The sequence below is a fragment of the Jaculus jaculus genome, chromosome 7 (genome assembly GCF_020740685.1).
Source record: "Jaculus jaculus isolate mJacJac1 chromosome 7, mJacJac1.mat.Y.cur, whole genome shotgun sequence".
Classification (NCBI taxonomy): Eukaryota; Metazoa; Chordata; class Mammalia; order Rodentia; family Dipodidae; genus Jaculus; species Jaculus jaculus.
Window position 1 is genome coordinate 144142310 of NC_059108.1, and position 16907 is coordinate 144159216.

A 16907-nucleotide genomic window follows, 5' to 3' on the forward strand; every position below is an offset into this window, starting at 1 on the left:
CAAGTAGGTGAGCTTTGGGATATTTTAGGAGTTCTCACCAAAAAAAAATCGTGTATTTTCTCAGTAACTAGAGGCAGGATAATAGCAAGGTTTCTAACAGGAGCCTATTTCTCACGTATTAACCATCTTTCTGGACAAATTCAAAACTATGTATTACTGCCATTTTCCCAGACTTGGGTCAGGGTGTGATACTCTGATAACAGCATCTGGGTTTGCCAGTTAGAAATGATATTCATGTCATGGTTTTGTGTTTTGGGGGCAGGAGTGTGCATGTTTATATGTCTACTGTATGCATGGCAAGGTTCTGTATGTGTATGTATACGACAGTGTGGTGGCATATCATGTTTTCTTCTTTTGAGATCAGCCTCACTTTAGCTCAGGCTGATCTGGAATTCACTATATTGTCTCAGGGTGGCCTTGAACTCATGGTCATCCTCCTACCTCTGCCTCCCTAGTGCTGGGATTAAAGGCACGTGTTGCCACCATGCCCGCATTTTTTTTTTTTTTTTTTTTTTTTTGAGGTAGGGACTCCTGACACATGCTGACTTGGAATTCACTGTGTAGTCTCACACTGGCCTCAAACTCACAGCGATCCTCCTACCTCTGCCTCCCAAGTTCTGGGATTAAAGGTGTGCCACCATGCTTAGCTTCCTTACACCTTAGTTTTACCTTCATGGAATCCTAAGAAAAAATGAATTATTTTCTTAACCTCTTCTCTAAAAAAACAAGTATATCTAAAACAAGAGCCAAAGAGCTGACTGGGTTGCTTTGTTTATTTAAAGGGAAAACTGAAGTGCTAGATCATGTGATTTTTAACTTAAAAAACAACAAACAACCCCTCTCAACATGCTTCTATAACTCCCATAAACCAAGAAAGCAAAGTAGAGGTGTACAGCCTGGGCCAAGGGAGAGATTCAAGTAATTTATTTTTTGCAGCCAAGTGGCTGAGAGTCTCTTACTCAGGTTGCTACAGGGAGAATGCCATGACATAAATGACATCACTCCCTTCTTCAAAGCAACAAGGCATCTTGAAAAGTCAGCTTTGTGGTGAAGTTCTGTGGTTGGTGGTGAGACACCACCCAACCATGTGAAAAGATAGCTGGGTTTGGGATGAAAACTCTTCAAAGGAAAGTCTTTCCTCAACAGCTGTAATGAAAAACTTCATCCAATACATAATCAACTTTACTTTTGGGAGAAGTCTACCCAAATTTGCACTGAGAAGAGAGGCAGCTACGTGTACTCAGCCCACAGGTACTCATTGCTCCTTGAGCAGATCAGATGGTGGTTGAGAAGCTCCTCTGTAGGAAAGATGAACTGAGGCAAAGGCAGGCTCTTGGCTTCCAGTGGGTTGTGAACCTTTTGGATCCTAGTCCCACCATGCACCTGGGATCAGACAGAGCTGCTCCTCCAGGAGTCAGCATCCATACTCATGTCCGTCTTTCAGTTAATTCCCCTTGGTTTAATAACTGTAAAAGATCAAAAGCAGATAAGACTAGATTATAGCTGAATTACTGAAAAAATAATTCATACTAAGTGAAAGGATTAAGAGTGGTGGTTGGGGAATGAACTGAGAGATGAGGTCACGGTTATCTAGTTACAAAACTAAAGACACGAACACACTGATAGATCATATTTTCACACTGGTCTTGGGAAAACACCTTGGCTACATAATGCTGCCATGTTAACTATGGCAACAAAATATAAAATTTAGGACTGGGAAGATGGTGCAGTGGTTAAATGCACTTGCTTGCAAAGCCTGGTGGTCCAGGTTTGATTCCGTAATGCCCACATAAGACCAGATGCCCGAGTGGCACATGCATCTGGAGTTGGTTCCCAGTTGCATGCATGACCATAATTCCAGCCCTGAGAGCTTAAGTGGGAGGATTAAAAATGCTTACATAACATTTCTTATTTCACTTGATGCTGTATGCATGATGGGGATCTAAAAATTGTGTAGTTTTGACAGGCGTAGTGGCACACACTTTTAATTCCAGCACTTGGGAGGCAAAGGTATGAGGATTGTTGTGAGTTTGAGGCTACCCTGAGACTACATAGGGAATTCTAGAGAAACCCTACCTCAAAAAACAAAAACAAACAAACAAAAAAAAGGGTAGTTTGGGGCTGGGATGAAACTCAGTGGCAGATCATCTAGGACCCTTCCCTGCAAAATAAAGTTGTTTTTTGGTATGTGGTGTGTTTGTTTGAATGTGTGTGCATGTGTATGTGGAGACATTTTATCTACTGAGGCAGGGACTCTCACTTGAATCCAGGGCTAGGCTAGGTAGCCATCTTACCCGGACATCCCCGTCTGCCTTCTGTGTGCTGGGATTGAAGGTAGGCTGTCGTGCCCATAGACATTTACATGAGTGCTGGGGGTTGATGCGTGGTCCTCACACTTGTGCAGCAAGCACTTCATCTACTGAGCCTTATCCCTGTTAGAGATTCTTTGCTTGTTCTTCCAAGGGAGGGTCTCAACCCTAAGCTGACTTGAAACTCACCCTGTAGCCCTAGGCTGGCCTCAGACTCAGTGACACTTCTACCCCAGCTCCCGAATGCTGGGCTAAAGGCCCAGCTGAGATTCTTTTTCCTTTTGAGACAGTATCTCATACCAGCCCAGGCTGACCTAAAATTTACTCTGTAGCCCAGGCTGGCCTACGTAGTATGACTAACGGTGTATGTTGGGCTGGTGTGTTCCAGGCTGGATGCATGGCTCTGCAGTTAAGGCGCTTGCCTGCAAAAACCTAGACTCATGTTTGACTTTCTAGGTCCCACATAAGCCAGGTGCAGTGATGCAAGCATGCCAGGTTGTACATGTACACAAAGGGGCGCACATGTCTAAAGTTCAATTGCAATGGCTGAGGCCCTGGCATGCCAATTCATTCTCTCTCAATTTCTCTCTCTCTCTCACAGACACACACATACACAAGACCAGTCTGTGGGGCTTGCCTCAAAAAAACGAAATAAAATAAAATAAAGGTATGTGCTATCACACTCAGATTTTCCAGAGAGGTTTTTTTTTCTGTTTTGTTTTTTGAGGTAGTCTCACTCTGGCCTGGAATTAACTATGTAGTCTCAGGGTGGCCTCAGATTCACAGCAATCCTTCTATTCCTGCTTCCCAAGTGCTGGGATTAAAGATGTGTGCCACCATGCCCAGCCAGGTATTTTTCATTTTATTTGAGAGAGAGAGGCAGATAGGAAGGGAGAGAGAATGGGTGTGCCAGGGCCTATAATTACTGCAAACAAACTCCAGACGCATGTACCATCTTTTTTTGTGTGTATGTGTGTGTATGCTTTTTTTGTTGTTTTGTTATTTTTCAAGGTAGGGTCTCAACTCTAGCCCAGCTTAGCCTGGAATTCACTATGGAGCCTCAGGGTGGCCTCGAACTCACAGCAATCATCCTACCTCTGCCTCCCAAGTGCTGGGATTAAAGGCGTGTGCCACCACACCCAGCGCGAAAAAATGTATTTTACTATGTATTTAACTTATTTATTTATAAAGAGAATGGATATACTAGAGTCTCTAGCCACTGCAAAAGGACTCCAGATGCATAAGCCACCATGTGCATCTGGTGAGCCTGGGTCTTTAAGCTTTGCATATAAAAACCATAACCATTAAGTCAACTCTCTAGCACTGAAAAGGCATTTTTTTTATAAAAGTATTTTCATTTACTCATTTGTTTATTAGAGAAGTAGTTAGAGGGTATGAGAGAATGGGTGTGCAAGGGCCTTTAGCCACTGCAAACAAACTCCAGATGCATATACCACCTTGTTTATCTGGCTTACATGGAATCTGGGGAGAACCTGGGTCCTCAGACTTTGCAGGCAAGAGCCTTAACCACTAAGTCATCTCTCTAGCCCTGAAAAGGCTTTTCTCTTCTTTTTTTGGTTGGTTGGTTGTTTTTCAAGGTAGGGTCTCAGACTAGTCCAGGCTGACCTAGAATTCACTATGTAGTCTCAAGGTGGCCTCAAACTCAGGGCAATCTTCCTACCCCTGCCTCCCAAGTGCTGGGAATAAAGGCATGTGCCCCCACACCAGCCTTGAAAAGACATTTTTGAGAAACATAACATCACACAAAACATTAGAGAATATTGTTATTAATTTTGTTGTGTATAAAAATATAATCCCTTCTTAAATCCTTGTCTGTTAAGGTAAACATGTCTATACTTTGCTCTAAAATATTCCAGCACAAGGGTTGGAGAGATTGCTCAGTGGTTCAGGTGCTTGTTTGCAAAGACTAACAACCTGGATTTGATTCTCTAGTACCCACATAGTCAAGTGCACAAAGTGACAAGTGCATCTAGGGTTCACTTACAGCAGTGGGAGACCCTGGAGCATCCATTCTCTGTCTCTCTTCTCTCTCTGCTTGCAAATAAATAAATAAATAAATGAATAAATAAATAAAATGTTTTTTTAAATTCCAGCACAAACAAAATAATCAAAACAAGTAAGATGTAGAACATAAAATTAATTATTCAAGCTGGGCATCGTGGAACATGCTTTTAATCCCAACACTTGGGAGGCAGAGGTATGAGGATTGCTGTGAGTTTGAGGTCACCCTGAGACTACATAGTGAGTTCCACGTCAGCCTGGGCTAGTGAAACCCTAACTAAAAAAAAAAAAAAATAATAATAAAAATTCAATTTGAGTAACAGGTACATGTGCTTATATATGAATATCTCTCTTACTACACTCTGAAAACTTGTATAATATAACTGCAAAGGAGGAAAATAAAAAGGATTAAAAGGGGCAAAAAATAGAGGAGAAACTCCATAGGTGAATCAGAGATGACTCATTCTAAAACCTGAAAATAAGCAACTTAGGATAGAACCCATGATACCAACAGCAAAATGTTCACCATTCTCTCTATCTGCCTTTCTTTCTCAAGAAAATAAAAATAAATATTTAAAAAATGTAAAAAGGGCTGGAGGAAATGCTTAGTGGTTAAGGCACTTGCCTGCAAAGCCAGAGGACCCAGGAGTGATTCCCCAGGACCCACGTAAGCCAGATGCACAAGGTGGCACATGCATCAGGAGTTTGTTTGCAGCGGGTGAAGGCCCTGGCATGCCATGCCCATTCTCTGTCTCTTTCTAGTCTCTTTCTGTCTCTCTCTCCAATAACAACAAATAAATTGAATATTAAAATGTTCAATCCAGTGTCACAATGAATACAAACAATCCTGGCAGAGTGTTAACATGGATGCCCAGAGACCTGCGATCTTAGGAGGATGATTACTCCAAGGATGATTCTAAAATAACAATAAAACAAATTTAGTATAGGATTCAGAGTCATTTCAATGATACAATAGTTTACTGGGGTACACAGGCTGTATGGCAAAAGCTCACACATATGCTTGTCATGAAGTCAAACTCCCAAGACGTAAGACCAAGGTTTGTTCTGGGTCACAGCCAAGTATATGCAATTGAAAAGGCCTGTCCTTGACTTAGAGGACAGCCCACAGTCAACAAGCAAGTGAAAGCATACTTCATGCTCAACTGGTTCAGCTTGCTATCTCCCAGACACATGACTCTAGCAGAATCAATGATAATTTTTCTTTTTTACTTTAAAATATTTACTTGAGAGAGGGAGGGGGGGAGAGAATGGGGAAGCCAGGGCCTTTTGCAGCTGCAGATGAACTCTAGATACATGTGCCATATTGTGCATCTGGCTTTATATGGGAATCAATTCTAGGCCATCAGCCTTTAACTGCTAAGCCATCTCCAAGCCCAATTTTTCTTTTTTGAAATTTTTAATCTATTTGTTTATTTGTTTTCTGTGTGTATGGGTGTGCTAAGGACTCTTGTGATTGCAAATGAATGCCAGATGAATGTACTTTTTGACCCCTGGTTTTATGTGGATAGCTGAGGAATTGAACCTGGGCCAGCAGGTTTTGCAAGGTTTTGCCTTTAACCCCTTTATTTTATTTTTTAATATAATTTTTATTTACTTCTCTCTGAGACAGACAGACAGAGAGAGAGAGAGGCAGATAGAGAGTGAGCACTCCAGCTGCTGCAAAGAAACTCTAGACACATGCAGCACCTTGTGCATCTGGCTTACATGGGTCCTGGGGGGAATAGAACCTGAGTCCTTTGGCTTCGCAGGCATGCACCCAAACTGCTAAGCAATCTCTCCAGTCCAGAGGATTACTTTTTATTAGCATATATTATTTATATGATAGGGTTCATTATGACATTTTAATAAATGTATATAATGTACTTCATATTTAATTCAACTCTTCATTGACTTTTTTAAAAAAATTATTTATTTGAGGGGGGGGAGAGAGAGAGAGAGAGAGAGAGAGGCAGACAGAAAGAATAGGCTGGGCTGGGTGTGGTAGAACACACCTTTAATTCCAGCACTCAGGAGGCAGAGGTAGGAGGATCGCTGTGAGTTCAAGGCCACCCTGAAACTACATAGTGAATTCCAGGTCAGCCTGGGCTAGAGTGAGACCCTACCTCAGAAAAAATAAAAAAAGAAGAAAAGAAAAAGAATGGGTGCACCAGGGCCTTCAGCTGCTTAAAATAAATTCCAGATGTATGTTCCACCTTGTTCTGGCTTACGTGAGTTCTGGTGAATTGAACCTGGGTCCTTTGACTATGTAGGCAAGTGCATTAACTGCTAAACTATCTCTTCAAGGATCCCCCCCCCCCCCGAGGTAGGGTCTCACTCTAGCCTAGGCTGACCTAGAATTTACTACGTAATCTCAGGATAGCCTTGAACTCATGGTGCTCTTTCTACCATTCCTCTGGTGTGCTGGGATTAAAGGTGTGAGGCACCATGCCTAGCTTCTCTCATTGACTTCTCTTGTCCTGTCCCCCATACCCTATCTCCTTCTTCCCAAATAGTCCCCTTTCTAATTCCATGGAATTTTGTTTGTTTTAGACCCGAAATCTACATATAAGAGAAAAAAAAATGAGGCATTGGGCTCAGTATGTGTATAGCTCAAGCTGGTTTGAACCAACCTCAGCCTCCTACATTAGTCATTATTTTCAATTATTTTGTAACTGATATCCCCCCTACCCTCAACTAGAACAACTTTGTTCTAGCAAGTTACTTTCCTTATAAAACAAAAACATTTTCATGTCCTAGTGATGTAGAGAACAGTGGAACAGGGAGGATAATAAAGGAATATGTACATATAGGGAACTCTAAAGCTGAAAGTCTAGGCCCTAACAGTCTGATTCCTAATAGTCAAAATTCCTTTGAGGAAGGGTAGGACTCCTTATAACGTGCTCCCCCAGACACAAAATGGCCTGGATATCCATGACCTCGCAGTGCCTGACACTACCTACACAAGACCACCATAATAGGAGGAAAAGATCATGACATCAAAATAAAAGAGACTGAGAGGGGGAGGGGATATGACGGAGAGTGGAGTTTCAAAGGGGAAAGTGGCAGGGGGAGGGAGGGCATTACCATGGGATATTGTTTATAATCATGGAAGTTGTTAATTAAAAAACTAATAATTAAAAAAAATTCCTTTGACACTGAACAGATGCTTAAGCATCAAGCAAGATATTCTAGTCCAAGTTTCCAGGAGATGCCAGTACACAACTGGCAAATTTCTCTACCCACCCACAATCCACTAATTCACCAAAGAAACAAAGTGAAGGCAAGAGTCAGTTTTACCTCTTGTGGATTAACTGCAGTTAAGACAGAGACCTCATATGACTGTCTCCCTGACTGCATGGTCACCAAATGATGTGTCACATCAGGCACTGAAGACAGGGGACGTGGAGACCCTTCAGCAAGAACCTCTATGAAAACAGAAAACGGGACTCTAAGAAACAGTAAATTTACACTTCTGTGAATATGCACTTGCTCATCAAATCAACCATTAAGACTTCAAAAACTATTCCTGAAAAATTGAATCCCATGTAATCTTTCTTTCAAGGTAATTCCTGCCTCACATTATTAGTGTATTAGGAAAGTATTCCAAAAGGTTGATGGGAAGTAAAAGCTTAAAAAAAAAAAAAGGAGTTGGCCAGTTTTCAATATACCAATTTTTTTTTTTAAGTAAGATCTCACTCTGGCCCAGGCTAACCTGGAATTCACTATGTACTCTCAGACTGGCCTAGGACTCAAAGCAATCCTCCTACTTCTGCTTCCCAAGTGTTTGGGATTAAAGGTGTGCACCACCACACCCAGCTCAATATACAATTTACAAGTACTATGGTTTTAGCCCTGGTACCTGTATTAAAGTGTATAAAACCAGGCAACAGCTGTGTAGGCAGGCAGATCAGAAAATCAGAGCCAGCCTTGAAGTCAACAGGTTAAGAACTTAAGCTAATTCTTTACTCAAAGTTCCTACTTAGGGTCCCTTCCTCCCTTGGTACTTGCTTCTTGAAAGCTGGCAAAGTTGCCCCATGCAATTTCTCTGCCTCCTGCTTTGCTTTCTACAATGGCTGTTCACGAAATAGTGCAGTATCCCTAAACAGCAAATTTTGGGCCTCGCAGGCTCCATATAGAAGTTACACAAACATGGTCACTTACACCTAACTCTGAGCAGGATATAAGTAACTAAAACCTACAGTCTCTCTCTTAGTAAATGTTTGTGGGATCACCAAGAAAATCTTCTGTAACTAGTTTATAGATAAACCAATTAGTCCTCACAAACAAATTAAGTTTCTTCTAGAAGCTTTATAGCTTATGTTGTTCTTTCAGACTACATTGTATAACTAATATTATTTCTTCTATTTACTTAATGTTGTCTGACACAATTGTAAGTTTAACTTCTCAACTGGAAGGTCCCTATCTCCTGTTTCGTCTCTCCCATGGTGCCAGGCACACAGTAGGCACTGAATAAAGGCATGCTGACCTCACCTGGTAAGTTTTTCAGAGAAGAGGGCCTGGCCTGTGTAAGTTGGGTGAAATTTCTATACCAGAGGAGCAACTGTTTCCTAGAGAGCCCTTTCTTTCTCCAGAAGATATGGCTTTTGAAGGTATGGAGAAATTGCTTTATATCTCCTCTGTAAAACCTGGTTAAGTTCTGTTTAAATGTTTTAAAAGTTAAGTTCTTCCATAACTGCAATAGGAAAGACAGACATAGTTGGGCTAAAACGCTAAGGATTACAGATCATTTTCTATTAAAATTTTTTTCTCTTTATTCTTGTGTTACATATTTATTTATTTTTTTGTTTTTTGAGGTAGGGTCTCACTCTAGCCCAGGCTGACCTGGAATTCACTATGTAGTCTCAGGGTGGCCTTGAACTCATGGCAATCCTCCTACCTCTGCCTCCCTGGTGCTGGGATTAAAGGCATGCGCCACCATGCCCGGCTCACATATTTAATCTTTCAAAAATCAGATTTACTTTATCCATCCCAGAGAATAAATATAAATTCTATTCAATCACACCACAGTTAGTTATAAGATTAAAACCTCCATTTTGACAAATGCTCCATTCCTTAGCTCCTAGTTGCAGCCCATTTCCCCCAAATAAAGGAGAGTTAGAAGTCTTACCATCATCAACTCCCAGGATAGAATTTGTATTAGGTAGATTCAAGGACTCTCCTCCAAGGCTGGACTGGGAATTCATAGACACCAGGTTTTTACTGGGTACTGAAGCCTCTTCAAGCAAACTACTGCCCAGGAGTGGCTCAGCTGCACAGAGAATAGGATGTGAGAGACATACAGCAGTCAAGGCTGAGCCTGGTTCTCACTTCTCTTCATAAGAAAGCTGGCTACCTCTTTGAGACCTAGAAGTTAATTTCTATCTTGGATGTCACTTCCTATTTTACCTACTTCCAGGAAATAATAAACCTACAAAGTTTGATCCTTATGTCTAATAATCTTTGCCTATAATTAATATATGAAGATTAACAGGGAGATATGTAGATCCTCAGAAAGGATATTTGGAATGAAATGATTAAGAAAAGACATGAAGAAGTAGGTAGAAGAAATAAATAGTTGTCCACTTTAAGGCAAGGCGAAGGGTCCATAGAGACTAGCTCTAGTTATCATCATATTCACTAAGGACATTTTTTTTAACTCAGACAGGTTCATGTGGCACAAGTTGCAACTGACCTCAAATGCAGTTGAGATTGGCCTTGAAACCCTCATCCTCTTACCTCAGACTCCCAAATGCTTGGATTTCATACATGCACCACCACACTGGGCTTGCACTAGAGGAACTTTTAAAAATATATTCATTCGCTGGGTGTGGTGGTGCATGCCTTTAATCCCAGCACTTGGAAGGCAGAGGTAGGAGGATCACTGTGAGTTTGAGGCCACTCTGAGACTACATTGTGAATTCCAGGTCAGCCTGGGCTAGAGTGAGACCCTACCTCAAAAAACAAAACACACACACACACACACACACACACTCATTTTTCTTTGCAAATATATTATTTATTTATTTGAAAGACAGAAAGAGGCAGAGAGAGAGAGAAAGTGGAGTGTGCTAAGCCATCTCTTCTGCTCCACCTGCTTTTATTGGTTTTGGTTTTTCAAGGTAGGGTCTCGCTCTAGCCCAGGCTGACCTGGAATTCACTATGTAGTCTCACAGCAATCTTCCTATCTCTGCCTCCAGTGCTGGGATTAAAGATGTGTGCAACCAAACCTGACTCCTTTCTTTTTTAATTAATATTTTATTTTTTATTTTTTGAGAGAGGGAAAGAGGCAGGGAGAGAGAAGAGAATAGGCAAGCCAGGGCCTCCAGCCATTGCAAACGTACTCCAGATGCCTGCGCCACCTTGTGCATCTGGTTTACATGGGTCCTGGGGAATCAAACACCTTAACCACTAAGCCATCTCTCCGGCCCTTGTTTATTTCTTTCTTTCTTTTAATTTATTTATTTGAGAGAGAGAGAGAGAGAATATGGATGTGTCAGGGCCTCCAGCCACTGCAAACGAACTCCAGAGCCCCCTTGTGTATCTGGCTTACATGGGTCCTAGATAATCCAACTGGGATCCTTTGGCTTCCAGGCAAATGCCTTAACCACTAAGCCATCTCTCCAGCCCCTAAAAATTTTATTTATATGAGCTGAGAGAAAGAAGGAGAGAGAAGGGAAGGAAGGAAGAAGGAAGGTAAAGAGTGAGGGAGAATGAAGGAAAGAAGAGAAGGAAGAGGAGGAAGAGAATGGGCACACCAGAGTCTCTAGCCACTGCAAAACAACTCAAGATGCATACACCACCTTGTGCATCTGGCTTACATGGGTATTGGGGAATCAAACGTGGGTCCTTAGGCTTCGTAGCCAAGCACTTTAACCACTACACTAAGCCAGGTCTTTAGCGCCCCTCCCCCCTTTTTTTGAGGTAAGGTTTTGCTCCAGCCCAGGCTACCCTGGAATTTAATATGTAGTCTCAAGGTGGCCTCAAACTCACAGCAATGCAATCTTCCTTCCTCAGCCTCCCGAGTGCTGGGATTAAAGGCATGCCACCACACTCAGCTCATTTTTGTTTTTTAAGACAGAGTCACATACAGCCTAGGCTGGCCTCAAACTTGCTATGTCCTACTGAGCTACATGTTAGCCCCATGTGGAATTTTAAAAACCAGATATTCTAGGATCTTACAATTTATCTACAAATTCTTGTTTTGTGTGGGTAGAGAATGAGGCATGAGCAACAAGAAAATACATGTTTTGAAAGGTTGCAGATGACTGCACTGCAACTGACAGTTGTTTGGATGCCAACAGCCCATCAAATGACAAACTTCTCTACCCAAAACCAAACCAGAAAACCTCCGGATAGCAAGGTAGCCAATGACTTGGCTCTCTGGCTACATGACCACTCCCTACTTGACCACCCTCCTCACCAGTTTGCTCCTGTTCTTGACTCCCTGCTGCTCCCAACTGCAAGTGATGCTTTCTCATATGCACATTTCTGCTCCCGCTCTGTGAAAAGGTCTTCCCACAGACTTGGCACTGATGAGGTTTCTCTCCTGAAAAAGGAGCCAGGTTAAAACAAGGCAGCCAAAAAAAAAGGGACCATTTCCAGTATCAAGTGAGTGAGTGGACTAAAGACCTACATGGAGAAGGCCAGAGAATGGTAAACTAAACCTGAGGGGGCTCCTCCCATTCCTCACCTTCCCAGTCCCTCAGCCTTCTCTATGTGAGGAAGGCAGGAAAAGTACACCAGCAAGTCTCTGGCTTCCAGATCCAGTAATTTCTGGACCTACTGTGCTATGGCTTTCCAAAATAGTCTCTTCTTCAGTATGGAATCACAACACTCAAGGAAGTGTTTGCTTCCTTTCCCAGCACACATTGACCTCTAGGATATGTACCCACCTCAAGGATTCCAATCCTGGATTCAAAATGCCCTATGACCTATTTCCTTGTCACCACTTGAAGTTTTTAACATTCACACTGGTGGTTCTTCTAACATAAATGACCTGAACTATCATACACGTTCTTAAGTCTAAAGCTTGTTGTCTCCATTCCACAAAAACACACTTAGAGCAAAGGTCAGAAATGCATGCTCTTAGGGGACAGGTAGACAGAATAAGGCAGTAAAAGGGCAAAATGAGGGCTACAATAACAAAAAGTACTGTGCCAAGACAGGCATGGTGGCACATCTTTGTTATTTTTACCTTTTCTTTTGGGGTGGGGGGGTTCAAGGTAGGGTCTCACTCTAGCCCAGGCTGACCTGGAATTTATGTTACATTCTCAGGGTGGCCTCAAACTCACAGCAATCCACCCACTTCTGCCTTTCAAGTGCTAGGATTAAAGGTATGCACCACCACACCCAGCTCTTTTCTTCCTTTTATTTATTTCTTTTTGTTTATTTTTATTTATTTGAGAGCAATAGACAAAGAGTGAGGGAGGCGGAGAGAAAGAGAGAGGAGGAGAGAAAACGGGCATGCCAAGTCCTCCAGCTACTGCAAACAAACGCCAGACGCGCATACCCCCTTGTGCATCTAGCTAATGTGAGTTTTGGGAAATCAAACTTGGGTCCTTTGGCTTTGCAGGTAAATGCCTTAACTGCTAAGCCATCTCTCCAGTCCACTTTTCTTCCTTTTTAAGTTATTTGTGGGCTGGAGAGATGGCTTAGCATTTAAGTGCTTGCCTGTGAAGCCTGAGGACCCTGGTTCGAGGCTTGATTCTCCAGGACCCAAGTTAGCCAGATGCACAAGGGTATGAACGTGTCTGGAGTTCGTTTGCAGTGGCCGGAGGCCATGGTACACCCATTCTCGCTCCCTCTGTCTGTTGCTCTCAAATAAATAAATAAAAAATAAAGTAAAAATTACTTTAAAAAAATGTGTGTGTGCATGCCAGAGTATCTTGTCATGCAAATGAATGCCAGATACTTGTGCTTCTTTTTCTTTTTCTTTTTTTGGTTTTTTAAGGTAGGATTTCACTCTAGTCCAGGCTGACCTGGAATTCACTATGTAGTCTCAGGGTGGTCTCAAACTCATGGAGATCCTACCTCTGCCTCCCAGGTGCTGGGATTAAATGTGGGCACCACCACACCCAGCTTGTGCTTCTTTTAGTATCTGTGTGGGTAGACATATGTGTGGAGGCCAGAGGATAACCATAACCAAGGATGATGTTCTTCAGACATTGTTCCTTTTTTGGGGGAAGGGGTTTGAAGTAGGGTTCACTCTAGCCCAGGCTGACCTGGAATTCACTGTGTAGTCTCAGGGTGGCCTTGAACTCACAGTGATCCTCCTACCTCTGCCTCCCTAGTGCTGGGATTAAAAGCATGTGCCACCATGCCCAGTCATTGTTCTTGTTTTTTATTTTTCAAGGTAGGGTCTCACTCTAGCCCAGGCTGACCTGGAATTCATTATGTAGTCTTAGGCTGGCCTTGGACTTAGAGCAGTCCTTCCACCTATGCCTCCCAAATGCTGGAATTAAGGGCATGCGCCACTATGCCAAGCTCCCATCTTTTTCTTGAGACAAGGCACTTCAGAAACTCACCCATCAGGCTATACTGGCTGGGCTAGCAAGCCCCAAGGATCTACCTGACTCCACCTTGCTAGCCTTGGGATTAAAAATGCACGCTACCATACCCAGCTATTTTTTTGTGGGCTCTGAGGATGGAACTCAAGTCCTCATAAAGACAAGCACTTTACCCTCTCAGCCCCATTTTCAGACATTTTGAAAGACATCTTTATCAGGGAAGACCAGGTCAATCTGCATAGAATGAGAAAATTGACAGAATTACAAGGAATTAATATAAGAATCCCACACAAGAAATGGGTCTTGCTCTTCTACACTACTGCTTACCAATTTCCAAAGGCCCAGCTTCTGCCAAAGAGGTAATAGAAGCAAAATCACCAATACCCTCTCAGAAGGCAATAATGTTACTGGTGCTGCTACCACAGGCTATCAATCTTCCCACTTTGTTCATTTTTTTGGTTTTTTGAGGTAGGATCCGATTCTAGCCCAAGTTGACCTGGAATTCATTATGTAGTCTCTGGGTGGCCTCGAACTCACGGTGATTCTCCTACCTCTGCCTCTTGAGTGCTGGGATTAAAGGCATGCACCACCACACCTGGCCTTTTTAAATTTTCTATCTTTATTTATTTGAGAGATATAGAAATAGACAGGGAGGGAGAGAATGGGTGTGCCAGGGCCTAAAGCCACTGCAAATGAACTCCAGATGCCTGTGCCCCCTTGTGCAACTGGCTTAGATGGGTCCTGGGCAATTGAACCTGGGTCCTTTGGCTTTGCAGACAAGCGCCTTAAACACTAAGCCATCTCTCCAGCCTCCCCCACTCCACTTTGTTCTTGATTTGAAATTTTTCTCCAGAGGAATGAAAATGTCAATACCTAAAGAACAGGATCCATGTTTGATATAATTTACAAAGGACCCAGCACAGATCTCCTCAGGTCTAGATTAGAAAGTACTTCAGTAATCCACTGAAAAGAAGAACTCTCCATGGTAAAAACATCTTTGAACATGATCAATTAAGGGCCCTGGTCATTATTTAGTCAGAATGAGAAGCTCTATTAAGGTTATGGTGGAAATTTTGTTTCTTTTTAAACTGTTTTATACTACCCATCTCACCCTTTGCCTATTTTTTTTTTTTTTTGTAAATACTGAAACACATGAATGACACAGGTTCTGATACCTGAATGAACAACCAGATGTTTTCGGAGGCTAGAATACTCGGCAAAGGAACGGCCACATCCTTGGGCTTCACAAAGGAAAGGTTTCTCTCCTAGATAGAAAATAAGACAAAGATTCAGCCTTCTGATTAATTGACAACCTATTCTATCTTTCCTCATCCTTCTGTTTTCAATCTGATTCCTTTAATTCATGCCATATAATTTCAACTGGGCTACCTACCTAGTAAGTGTTGCCTCTCAATGTTCTGCAATAGACTACCAAAGAGCCCTGCTGATTCCCCTAAACTTCATAGTATTTCTCCTCCCCAGATAAAGGGCTGATCCCTCCAGCTTCAGTAATCCCATTCCTTCTGATGACAGCAAGACTGACAGTGTGGGCTGTTCTCACAGTTTTATACTCATAACCACCCCCAAAGAGAAGGTTCTCAAAAATTTGCTAAATAAATAACAATACATATGACAGATTGCATGTCAAGTAACAGTAACAAGTTCAGCCAGCATGGTAGAGCATGCTATAATCCCAGCACGTGGGAAGTTGAGACAGACAGAGGATTTCTACCAGTTCAAGGGCAGCCTAAGGTACACAGTGACTTCCAGGCCAATCTAGGTTACAAAATGTCAAATACCCAAACCAAGCCAGGGATAAACTAAACAAAATAGTGAAGTTCAGACTGACTCCCTTTTGCTCTAACTTCCCTTGGGTAGGAAGCCGCTCTCTGCAGAAACTTCCCAGGGAAGCTGAGAACGTGGCCTCCGCTCAAGCTGCTCCTGTCAACCTGCCTTCCATCACCCCAAGCATGAGGTCCATCACCAGTAACAGCTTGGACCCTTTCCTCAATGGAGGCCCTATCATACAAGGGAGCAAAATACGGACAGCGACCTGGGCTTGTGATGCTGCACTGTCCCCACAACTCCAAAGGACTTCCTAAGCAACATGGACAAGATGTACACAGGAGAAAGTGCAGGTCAGGTGCCCATGAACATCAATCCCCAACAGAGCTGCTTCCCTGATTTCCTTGACTGTATTCTGGGAACAAATAGGGATCTAGGGACTTTGGAATCTGAAGAGCTGATCCCCCTTTTCAAAAAAAAAAAAAAAAGCGAGCCCTTTCCAACCTGGCTATAATCACTCACTGGCTTTTGGATGCAGCCATGAGCTGACATGTCCTGGGCCCATGGAGGACCGGATAGAGCAGAGCCGCTCTGCAGATAGACCACTCTGCCTCCATATTTACACTCGCGCTTTTCCATGGAGCCAGTTGCCTGCTTTTAACTGACATGAATTTCAGATAAATGTAAATACTTTCATTTTCTGAAAGCCTGCATTGTTATGACAGGTGACAGAGACTTGTGTCTGCAGGATAGATTATGCAGAATAACATTTTTTTTTAAAAAATATTTGCTGCTCCATAGCTAAGCTTTATGGGTGTTGGCTGAAATTTATGTGTCGATTGTTTATAAATCACAAGAGTTGACCACAGGCAGTGAATTCTGACAGGCAGGTTGGTCCAGGAAATGTGCACGAAGTGATACCTGATTTACAGTTTGAAAGCTGTATTCATGACAATAGTAGCAAATGCTTTAAAACTTACTGAACTTGAGCTTTGAAAAGATCATTGTACAGGTAATACCTGCTATATGGATATAATGTAGTTTTGAACCCACGAGGGCTCTGATGGCTTGTCTTAGTCTGTATTTCCAAAGGCACATGGAGTCCTCCTGCTGTTATTCTCCATTTTACTGTATATCTTAGACAACTTAGTCCTTCTGGAAGAAGGGTGCGGGCAGCCTGTGCCTCCATTTTTCCACTCAAGTCTTGGAAAGGAGACCAATTTGGCACCAATATGAATATTATTAAACAAAACTGTTTTAAAAATTGTGATTTGGACATTTCCAA

The 16907-nt window shown here is 42.4% G+C and overlaps 1 protein-coding gene across 6 annotated transcripts in view; it reads right to left on the bottom strand.

The window, feature by feature from the left end:
* Positions 1-755: 755 nt before the first annotated feature.
* Znf410 (zinc finger protein 410) overlaps positions 756-16907 on the bottom strand; it is a 51470-nt gene continuing 35318 nt past the window's right edge. For 2 of the 6 annotated variants that reach the window (XM_045155353.1, XM_045155351.1), the window contains exons 8-13: positions 15013-15102; positions 11752-11877; positions 9460-9600; positions 7629-7756; positions 4315-4361; positions 756-1466 (exon numbers count right to left, since the gene is read on the bottom strand). In XM_045155353.1, coding sequence (XP_045011288.1) covers positions 1460-1466; positions 4315-4361; positions 7629-7756; positions 9460-9600; positions 11752-11877; positions 15013-15102 — 539 coding nt within the window. In that variant the 3' untranslated portion in view covers positions 756-1459. Of the gene's footprint in view, positions 1467-4314; positions 4362-7625; positions 7757-8822; positions 9025-9459; positions 9601-11751; positions 11878-15012; positions 15103-16907 lie in introns of those variants that run through there. The other 4 variants (XM_045155356.1, XM_045155354.1, XM_045155352.1 and 1 more) reach the window with 3 other exon arrangements.